Consider the following 10856-nt stretch of genomic DNA (forward strand, 5'->3'; position numbering starts at 1 on the left):
GTTAATTGTACAGATACGTGTACATTTTTGTCTTGCCTCAATCATTCCTGGTGGCACAACTTTACTGGGGATATTTATATCCTCAGGACTCATGAGGAAATTTGGCTACCTGTTAACCTTACGCGACCGTGGGGGGCATCACCTCTTAAAATTTATATTTGGACTTCTCTCCAGCGAACCTGCTGTGCCCTTGGACTTATAATTGCCTCGGTGATGAGTCTTGTTGCCATCGCCTCCACTGCGACGGTAGCAGGACTCGCTCTTCATCAAAGCATACAAAATGCTGAATTTGTGCAGCAATGGCACGAGCAATCTCACTGGTTATGTCTTCAACAATGAAACATTGATTACAGCTTGATAAAAGATTGGACAACATAAAACAAACATTGACATGACTTGGAGATCAGCTCACTGTACTCAGTACTCGGATGACATTACAATGTGATTGGAACTCCACTCAATTTTGTGTAATGCCTTTGCCTTTTAACATCTCTCAAAATTGGACTATAATCCGAAAATTATTAGTAGGCCATAAAAATATTAGTTTGGACATCCGAGAGCTCACTCAGAACATTTCCGAAGCATTTCGACAACAATTACATGTGTTGTCCGGAACCGTAACCCTGCAAGAGCTGGGTCAGCGCCTTGCTGCCTTTAACCCATGGACGCAGATGAAAACATGGATTTCTACAATCTCTGGAAGTATATTGTTTTGGGCACTCGGATTGGGTCTACTTCTTTTGGTGATCCGATGCTCCCTCCGTCGCCTCCAAAAACAAAAGAAAACACAGGAACAAATATAGGCTACCTTTTTAGGATTGAGGCAAAACAAAACAAAAAGGGAGAAATGCAGGGGCCTTTGAAAACAGTATGCTGAGAATAGATAGGGCTCAAGGACAGTATCTCCAATTGAACTTTTAATGAACTCCCGTAGGCGCCAAGAAGGCGGGTAGATAAGGAAGAGCATAGAAACAAGGAACTGAGTAGAAGGTTACATCTGGGAAAAGAAAGTTTGTTTTGCATTGCATTCTTTCTGCTGACGTGGGGTTTATGGGGTATAAATAAAGTGAGGCAGAGGCTCTGAGCGCGGCCGCCATGTTCTCTGTGTGTCTTTGTCTTTTGTGTGTTCTTTCATTCTCCACCACCCCCGGCACGGACCCCAACACACCCTCTCTATGAAATGAGCAGACAGTCCAAATAGATACACTAGAGAAGGGCTGTGGGAAGGACCCAGCGCCACTGACTGCACTGGGTGCCTCCCACAGCCACTAAAGGCAGAGTAGCTTGTTATAGATTAGCCTCCCCACAAGAGCAGTTAGAAAAACTGGACAAAAATGTGCCCCAACCAAAAACAATTATTTGAAGGTAATTGGAGACCTCAGCCAGGATTTGAGTGACCAGGCCTGGGAGGTGACCCTGACAGTCTGTAGTGCTTTCCCACACTTGGTGATTGGTCAACAGTAGAGGGCTAAGAGGCTAAGAAACTGAGTATGAAGTGGTAGTGAACAGGCTGGAGAGCCTAGCTGAATGTTTGGCACTCACAGGGCTCAAATGACATAATGAGAATTTGGATCCCAGTAAGGAGATGGGACCCTGGAAGGGCCACCCCTAGGAGAAGAAATGAATAAAAAATAGACGAGCCATCACAAAAACTAAAACCTGCTTTGAACCAGCTTAGTCCCAAACTGGATGAAGGTGATCTGCCCTTACTCCAATTGTGTGCCATAAAGTCAAAGTCAATACTCTCTTGGCCGGGCGCGGTGGCTCACGCCTGTATTCCCAGCACTTTGGGAGGCCGAGGCGGGCGGATCACGAGGCCAGGAGATCGAGACCGTCCTGGCTAACACGGTGAAACCCCGTCTCTACTAAAAAATTCCAGAAAAAGGCCGGGCGTGGTGGCTCACGCCTGTAATCCCAGCACTTTGGGAGGCCGAGGCGGGCGGATCACAAGGTCAGGAGATCAAGACCACGGTGAAACCCCGTCTCTACTAAAAATACAAAAAAAAAATTAGCCGGGCGCGGTTGTGGGCGCCTGTAGTCCCAGCTACTCGGGAGGCTGAGGCAGGAGAATGGCGTGGACCCGGGAGGCGGAGCTTGCAGTGAGCTGAGATCCGGCCACTGCACTCCAGCCTGGGCAACAGAGCGAGACTCTGTCTCAAAAAAAAAAAAAAAATTCCAGAAAAAAACTAGCCGGGCGAGGTGGTGGCGTCTGTGGCCCCAGCTACTCGGGAGGCTGAGGCAGGAGAATGGCGTGGACCCGGGGGGCGGAGCTTGCAGTGAGCTGAGATCCGGCCACTGCACTCCAGCCTGGGCAACAGAGCGAGACTCCGTCTCAAAAAAAAAAAAAAAAAGTCAATCCTCTCTGGAGGCAGGTAACAGTTTCCTAGGAACGCCATAAGACAAGACAACACAAGACTAAACAAGAAAGACCAAGCAAAAAGACAATGCAAACATACATAGATATTACTGTCCTCAGGTAGAAACTTTTTTTTTTTGAGATGGAGTCTCGCTCTGTCACCCAGGCTGGAGTGCAGTAGCGTGATCTCGGCCCACTGCAGCCTCAACCTCCCGAGTAGCTGGGATTACAGGCGTGCGCAACCATGCCCGGCTAACTTTTGTGTTTTTAGTAGAGACGGGGTTTCATCATGTTGTCCAGGCTGGTCTTGAACTCCTGACCTCAGGTGATCCACCCGCCTAGGCCTCCCAAAGTGCTGGAATTGCGGGTGTGGGCCACCGTGCCCGGCCAGTATTTTATCACAATTTAACATAAATTTTCTTTTTCTTTTTTTCAAGTTTATTCTCAGACTATATTCACACAGTGACATGGTGGCTAACACTTCTGTAGGCCTTGTTGACAGTGCCGGCTGTTAGATGTCGATGATCTTCATCTTCTTCTTGTCTCCTCGGTAGAAGAATGGGATGCAGGAGTTGCTGCCTAAGCCTGGGTGCTCCTGGGCGTTCTTCATCCCACGAGGCAGCTGCACGACCTGTGCAGTGGGGTTGTCGTGGGGAGAACCGTCCCCGGCCTCTCCTCGCGCAGACGCCATGCTGCTAGCGTGGCTTGTATCACAAAGATATTTGGAGGGAGGGACGCAGGGCGCTGAGCACCTCTCCTTGTGCTCTGGCAGCTTCTCCTCCTGCTCTCGCATCCTCTCTTCCTTCTCCCACATATTCTCCTCCTGCCCCTGCATCTTCTCCTCGTGCTCCCGTATCTTCTCCTCCTGCTCCTGCATTTTCTCCTGTTTCCACAGCTCCTCCTCCTGTTCTGGCAGCCTCTGCTGCTCCTGCATCATCTCCACCAGCTCCTTCATCTTCTCCATCTGCTCTCGCATCTTCTCCTGCTCCCGCATCATCTCCTCCTGCTCCCGCATCATCATCTCCTCCCACATCTCCTCCTGCTCCCACATCTTCTCCTCCTCCTCCTCTCGCATCTTCTCCTCCTGCTCCCACATCTCCTGCTGCTTCTGCATCTTCTCCTCCTGCTCCTGCATCCTCTCCTCCTTTTCCTGCAGCCTCTGGTACTGCTCCCACATCCTCTCCTCCTGCTCCCTCATCTTCTGCTCCTGCTTGTGCATCTGCTCCTCCTGCTCGTGCAGCTCCTCCTCCTGCTCCCGCAGCCTCTCCTCCTGTCTCCACATCTTTTCCTCCTGTCTCCACATCTTCTCCTCCTGCTCCCTCATCTTTTGCTCCTGCTCGTGCATCTGCTTCTCCTGCTCGTGCAGCTCCTGCTCCTGCTCCCGCAGCCTCTCCTCCTGTCTCCACATCTTCTCCTCCTGCTCCCACATCTTCTCCTCCTGCTTCCGCATCTTCTGCTCCTGCTCGTGCATCTGCTCCTCCTGCTCCCACAGCCTCTCCTCCTGTCTCCACATCTTCTCCTCCTGCTTCCACATGTGCTCCTCCTGCTTCCGCATCTGCTTCTCCTGCTCCCGCAGCTCCTTCTCCTTCTCCCACAGCCTTTCCTCCTGTCTCCACATCTTCTCCTCCTGCTCTCGTATCTTCTTCTCCTGCTCCCATATCTTCTTCTCCTGCTCCCGCAGCTTCTCCTCCTGCAAAGTGTTGGTTTCAACCTCAAAAGGAAATAGACTCATGAGCTAGCTATATAAATGTAATCTATAAAATAACGGTTTTCATGTATGATTCTTTAAAAAAAAATTTAAGCCCTAACCCTGAGGTTCTGATTCCCCTGGCAGGGCCCCAATTTGTAGATTTTTAGCACACTCTAGATGATTCTATGGTGGGATCAGAACAAGGACCCAAATTTTCTAGCTCTTGGCTGGACCCTCCCTATACCCTGCATGGTCCCTAGACCATGGTCCCAGCTGGGTGGAGCTTTCACAACCGCGGGGGCTGCAGTCTCTTACCTGTGGCAGCAGGATTTTGTCCCTCTCCAGCTTCATTTTTAGCTCCTTTACGTTGAGCTGGATCTCAGACTTCTCAGATTCTACAAGTCGAAGTTTTTCTTGTAGTTCGGCATTTTTCTCCTTCAGCTCCTCGTTGGTTATGCTGTGACCGGAGGCCATGGAGAAAGGAATGAATTAAGAACAGAAAGGACTGCTTTGGTGATCAACCCTGTACCTTCGCCCCACAACAGAACTGTGGCATTGGAAGGGACCCCAGGAACTAAAAGTCGCAGGTGGCAGGCTAGAGAGAAGACATGAGTTGCCTGAGGCTACCCCATGAGTCAGTGGCACAGCCGGCACTAGAGCTTCCCCGCGCACACATGAAAACCTGTATGAGCCTCTCACCATGCTCACCTGTACCCCCACCTCGCAGCACACCCCCCACGCTGAGGGCCCACAGACCTCCCATTCCACCTTCCCCCATCCTACGTGTTCCTGTACAGTTCCAGACTCAGGGCGTCCCTCTCCTTTGTTAACTCCTCGATGTACTGCAAATAGAGAAAGGTGAAGTCAGGATAGAGCAGGCAGAGGAGCAGCTGGCCGACCAGGAACAACAGCCACAGTGACCAGTCCACACACCACTCCCCACTCCCAGTCACACCTAACATGCTCTCAAGGCACTTCCAAGCCCAGGATCTCATTTGTTTTTCTTCTTTTTCTTTTTTTCTTTTTGTTCAGATGGAGTTTCGCTCTTGTCACCCAGGCTGGAGTACAATGTTGCAATCTCACCCCACCACAACCTCCACCTCCCGAGTTCAAGAGATTCTCCTGCCTCAGCCGCCCAAGTAGCTGGGATTACAAAGGTGTGAGCCACCGCACCCCTCTCTCACTTGTTTTTCAAAGAACTCAGTAAGGGTGGAGGGGACAGGGAAAGAGATTGAATTGATAGCTGGCTAACAGGGGCCCAGAGAGATCAGATAAGATTGCTGTTGTTATTACTGTTACTACTCCCACTGTCAGAACCTTTGAGTGCTTCACCAGGCACTGCACTAACAAACCCATTCAATCCTCGCAACCTCCATAGGAGACGGTTACCATTATTACCCCTATTGTGTAGATGAAAAACATGGGGTACTGAAGGTTAAGGGGTTGTCTAAGATCACTTAGAGCTGGGCTTTCAACACCCAGGTATATCTGATTCTGTAAGCCCATTCCTTCGCTGGGGGTAGGGCACAGATAAGAAGGAGGAAATTAATCCTTTGCTGACTCTTTGAAAGAATGATACATTGGCGTAGTCCAAAACTCAGAAGGTACAGAAGGGAAATACCTCCCATGCACACTGTTCCTGTCTCCTGAGTTTTTTATGAATCCTTACACATATGTTTTAGGTATATTAGCATAATACGTAGCCACACACATGTACGTTTGTTCCCTCTCTCTACACAAATGGTAACATTCTAAAGATACTCTTCTGTACCTTCATGGTACAAGTACACTAACCCCTGCCTAGGACTTAGCAAAGGCCACAGCCACGTATGGGCAGGGTGGGCTCTTGGCCTTGGAGCTCTGTGTCCGGTGCTCGTTCCCCACCACACCCTGCAGCTAACCCACAGCAGCCGACTCAGCCCCAACCTGCCTCTAATATCCACACCAAAACGCAGTACTAAATGGCCCATGCTGCCTTCTGGGCAGGACACTGCATTGTGCAGAAGGGACCTTTAGGCTTATTCCTCCATCTGTGAAACTGGGCTCCCAGGGGACCGAGCAGGTGGTTGGACTCACCCTGTCCGCCTCCTTTTGCTGTGTGGACACAGCAGACAGAGCCTGCTGTAACTCTCCTGCAAAGTGCCAGGAACGATGCAGGCGACCGGCCAGATCCTTGGACTCTCCTGGAATGAGAGAGGTTGAGATGTGGCACAAAGGACTCCCCCTAAAGGCCTGTGAAAGTGCCAGGTTGAAGGATGACCGGGTTCCCAGATTCCCACCTTCACATTTCCTGGCAGCCTCCTGGCTGTAGTAGAGCCCTGTCTCCAGTTCAGTCTTCTGACTCGTAAGGATTCGTATAGTATGATCCTGGGTCTTTGGAAGAAAAGACAAGCAAGTGCTGAAAGTGAAGCAAAGAAACCTTCTCCAGAGGACAGGAGGGAACTTCACCCCCTCCACTCACCTCTAGCTCCCTCCTTAGGGCTTCCTGATGTTGGTGGCTTGCCTTCTTTTCCTATAGAAAGAGGAAGACAGAGCTCTTACTAGGGGAAGGCAGAGATGGCACAGCAAGAGATGCTCCCAGAACGGCACCACTGCCCCAGGACAGGCCCACCCATGGGACCAGGTTATCAGGGACCCTGTGGGGACGGGGTGGAATCTGGGGGGTGAGCCTTCCCCAGTCTGGGAGTGGGCCAGGCGAGACTGGGGCCTCTACATCTGAGTGCCCCCCAAACCCAGCAATCATGTTGTGAGCAAACAAAGAAATCATGTTACTTCTTCCAGCCGAGCTCAGTTTGGTTGTTTCTGTGGGGAGAGTCCAAGGGAGGTGACTGAGGGTGGCCCCCTGGACTCTATTCCTCAAGTCAGGAAGCGGTAGGCAGGGACCAGGGATGGATTTTAAATGCAAAGTTATCAGACCCAATGGGAACACGAACTGGTCAACTCTCAACTGCCAAAAAAAAAAAAAAAAAAAATGGATTTGGGTCTTTGTTGGTTTTTGCCCACAGCCACAGAACTGAAAGGCTGAAACTAGATTCTCTGGAAAAGACACTCACATAAACCTTCAGAGATGGAGTGTGAGAAAAGCCCACCCTTCTGCCAGCTTGTGACTTAGAAAGGTGCATTCATTCAGCAAACATTGACCAAGCACATACAGGCCAGGGACGGTTCTTCACAGCTGGGATATGGGACAGCTGGGATACAGGACGGAAAAGGCAGACAGAAGCCCTTGGCCCCGAGGTTTCCATTCTAGTGAATCTTTAAATCTCAGACTCTCAGAGCAAACAGAAACCTGTGATACTCTTATAACTCTACCTCCTCAGGAAACGCAAGTCCAAAAGAGGAGAGGAGTTTACAGCAGGCCCTGGCCTAGGGATTAACACAAAAGCAACAACAATAACAAATCTGATTCAAACCTCACAAATATAAGTAAAACATTACCATCCCTATTTTATAGATGTGAAAAGAGAGGCCCAAAGAGCTCAAGCAATTTGCCGTAAATCATGTTCCTAGTAGATGGAGAGGTAGGATTCAAACCCAGAAATCTTTTATTTTTTTTTTGAGACGGAGTCTCGCTCTGTTGCCCAGGCTGGAGTGCAGTGGCCGAATCTCAGCTCACTGCAAGCCCCGCCTCCTGGGTTCACGCCATTCTCCTGCCTCAGCCTCCCGAGTAGCTGGGACTACAGGCGCCCGCCACCTCGCCTGGCTAGTTTTTTGTATTTTTCAGTAGAGACTGGGTTTCACTATGTTAGCCAGGATGGTCTCAATCTCCTGACCTCGTGATCCTCCCGTCTTGGCCTCCCAAAGTGCTGGGATTACAGGCTTGAGCCACCACGCCCAGTCAAACCCAGAATTCTTAACCAGTACCCGGCAGTTCTTCCTTCCACAATCTTAACAGTTACCTTCTACCCGCCCCTCGTGCCCCTGACCTCAGGAGACCAGCCAGCCAAGACTCACATCCTCAGGTGAATGGCAACCACCAGAAGTGGTTGTCTCAGGGTTAGTGCCATTATTTATTTTCTTTTTGGTGTCAATTCCTCCGGTACCAACACCAGCATTGTTCCACTGATGATAGCCTCTAAACTGTAGAAAAGAAGAGCAGTGATACTCATGAGAACTCCAAGGTCCTACAGTCACTTTACAGTTTATACAACATACTCTCGTAGATGATCTGATTTAATGCCACCAACAACTGTACGAGGTGTTGTCAAAATCACGACTGAGAGGGATCAATACTGTGGCAGAAAAAAAAAGGCAATAATGGACCTTAAACTCAGTCTTCTGACTCTGAGCTCTGGGGTTTTGCCACAAATCGGCAGTTTCCAGGGACCAAAACCAGAGGCAGAGGTAGAAAAGTAAAAAGTAGGCAGGAAAGTACACGCTGTGTGATTTAGAGTCATACATCCTCACACGTCTGTTAGTGTGAAGAAGTACACCACTACCTCTCAAACTTTTACATCAGTGTGTCCTCAGGGCAGAAGCCAGCTTTTCTGTTAAATCTGGGAATTTAACAGAGGACAACCCAAGCTTCATTTCAGAGAGAAGTCTGGTATACTCTTAGAAATCTATGTGACTATCATCCCCAAGAGCATTAATCTTTTGTCTCTTTCAAAAGAATCAAGGGAAAACTGTATGCTTCAGAAAGATGCCCCATTTTTATCCTGTGGCACTCAAAGTACCCCAGGTTGGGATGCGATGAGGAAGATTTGAGTTGTCAAGTTCAGTTTCCCAAGATCTATTCCACAGAAGATGAGCAAATCTCACTTCAGAGATCACTGACTGATGGGAACTGTGGTCCCAGAACCATGGAGAATTCAAATATGAGGTGTAGAACTTAGAAAAAAATGGCTAAAGTCTCTTTGGAGAGTAGAAGCCTGGGAGAAAACCAAACCAAACTCGTTCTCGCATTGCCACCCAGAGACACTGTGAACATTTTGAGTTCACAGGGGAGGTGTAGCCTTGTCAAACGGTCAATGTCTGTGTTAAGGGACTAAGGCAGCCTGAAACTTCTCGCTCCTAGGTCACATCGTCCCTACTCTTCTTCCAGCTGGAAATCTGTGCTGCAACCAGAGGAACCAGAAAAGGGGCAAGAACACTTAGGGTGCGGGTCCCAAGATCAAAGGCCTGCCTCGCAGCAGTAATGATGGTTCCTAGAGGGACTGTGACGTCACTACATTCCACTCCTCCGTGCGGTGGTGGGGGACCAGGGACACATCAGTGCTATGCCCAAGTTGCCTCTTTGAGATTGGGGAGGGGTTCGCAGGGTCGGGACCCAGGTCCTTGGAGACGTGAGCCTGAAGAGCCCAGGGAGGTCGGGCTTGGGGAGGTGGGAGGTGAGGGCCGAGTATGGAGTGGGGAGCCCCAGGAGTCACCTGCCCAAAGTCACCCTGGGTCGACTGGTGACGGCAGGTGCAGGGGCACCCAGGTCCTTGGAGACGTGAGCCCAAAGGGCCCAGGGAGGTCAGTTTTGGGGTAGTAGGAGGTGAGGGTGGAGTACAGAGTGGGCAGCCCTAGGAGTCACCGGCTCAAAGTCACCCTGGGGTCACTGGCGAGGGCAGAGGCAGGACTGCTGAGGGGGTGGGGCTGGCTGAGAAGATTTTGGTTGGGGGAGCCCAGAGTCACTGGGAGGACCGAGCCTGGTGTGCCTCTGGAGTGGCACGAACTCTGGCAGCTGTTCTGCTGTCTGAGGGGGCCTGGGGCTAGGTTTGGGTTGGGGTGCCACAACCCTCTGCGTTTTACCTTTTTCTTGGCCTCAGCCAATTTTCTCTCTCTGTTTTCTTCTGACATCATGGGGTGGGGAGGGAAGTGGGGTTGGGGCCACAGTGGCGTGATCCAGATGAGTACACCGATACACCTCCAGTCACATACCACACAGCTGTGTGACTGAGCCAGAGGAGGCGTAACCAGGGCCACACTAGAATGCAGAATAGGGGCGTGGCCTTAATGCTTGAAGCCCATTGGTCAGTGAGAAAGATGAAAGGGAAGGGAGGCGGGGCCAGGCAGCCACGTGTCATGAAGGACCTGTGATGTCACATGGAAGGCCGCCCACGCAACTGCTGTTCCCACCCACTCCAGGAGAGGGGTGGTGCTGGCTTTCACTTTAAAAACTTTAAAACTTTATCACCTTAATTGAGGTACAAATCCAATGAAAATGGAAAATTTACAGTGTTCTTGATGATTAATGAAGCAGACTATATTATCCAACATTCCAATAAGATAAAATAATCACAATGATTTCTCTTTTTCTCCTATATTATTATTATGATTTTTTTTTTAAACAAAAAACCAAGAAACATATCTAACATGTTTAAAAACACAAAGCTTTTGAGCCGGGTGTGGTGGATCATGCCAGTAATCCCAGCACTTTCAGAGGCTGAGGCAGGTGGATCACCTGAGGTCAGGAGTTCAAGACCAAAATTTTAGTATTTCAGTATGTATTTTAGTATTTAATACATCGTTTAGGGCTACATGTAGTCATAGAAAAAATAAATCTGGTTCAATGACTTAAAGAAATAACAGATTGGCCGGGCGCGGTGGCTCAAGCCTGTAATCCCAGCACTTTGGGAGGCCGAGACGGGCGGATCACGAGGTCAGGAGATCGAGACCATCCTGGCTAACACGGTGAAACCCCGTCTCTATTAAGAAATACAAAAAAACTAGCCGGGCGAGGTGGCGGGCGCCTGTAGTCCCAGCTACTCGGGAGGCTGAGGCAGGAGAATGGCATGAACCCGGGAGGCGGAGCTTGCAGTGAGCCGAGATCCGGCCACTGCACTCCAGCCTGGGTGACAGAGCGAGACTCCGTCTCAAAAAAAA

General features: G+C 50.0%; 1 protein-coding gene across 1 annotated transcript in view; it reads right to left on the reverse strand.

Annotated features, from left to right (window-relative positions):
• Positions 1–2867: 2867 nt before the first annotated feature.
• LOC112628011 (golgin subfamily A member 6-like protein 2) overlaps positions 2868–10856 on the reverse strand; it is an 11851-nt gene continuing 3862 nt past the window's right edge. The window contains 9 exon segments of the mRNA XM_025390775.1: positions 2868–3651; positions 3736–4067; positions 4362–4503; positions 4830–4888; positions 6123–6419; positions 6508–6558; positions 6819–6848; positions 8001–8126; positions 9783–9957. Coding sequence (XP_025246560.1) covers positions 2868–3651; positions 3736–4067; positions 4362–4503; positions 4830–4888; positions 6123–6419; positions 6508–6558; positions 6819–6848; positions 8001–8126; positions 9783–9957 — 1996 coding nt within the window.

The sequence above is a fragment of the Theropithecus gelada genome, chromosome 7a (genome assembly GCF_003255815.1).
Source record: "Theropithecus gelada isolate Dixy chromosome 7a, Tgel_1.0, whole genome shotgun sequence".
NCBI lineage: Eukaryota > Metazoa > Chordata > Mammalia > Primates > Cercopithecidae > Theropithecus > Theropithecus gelada.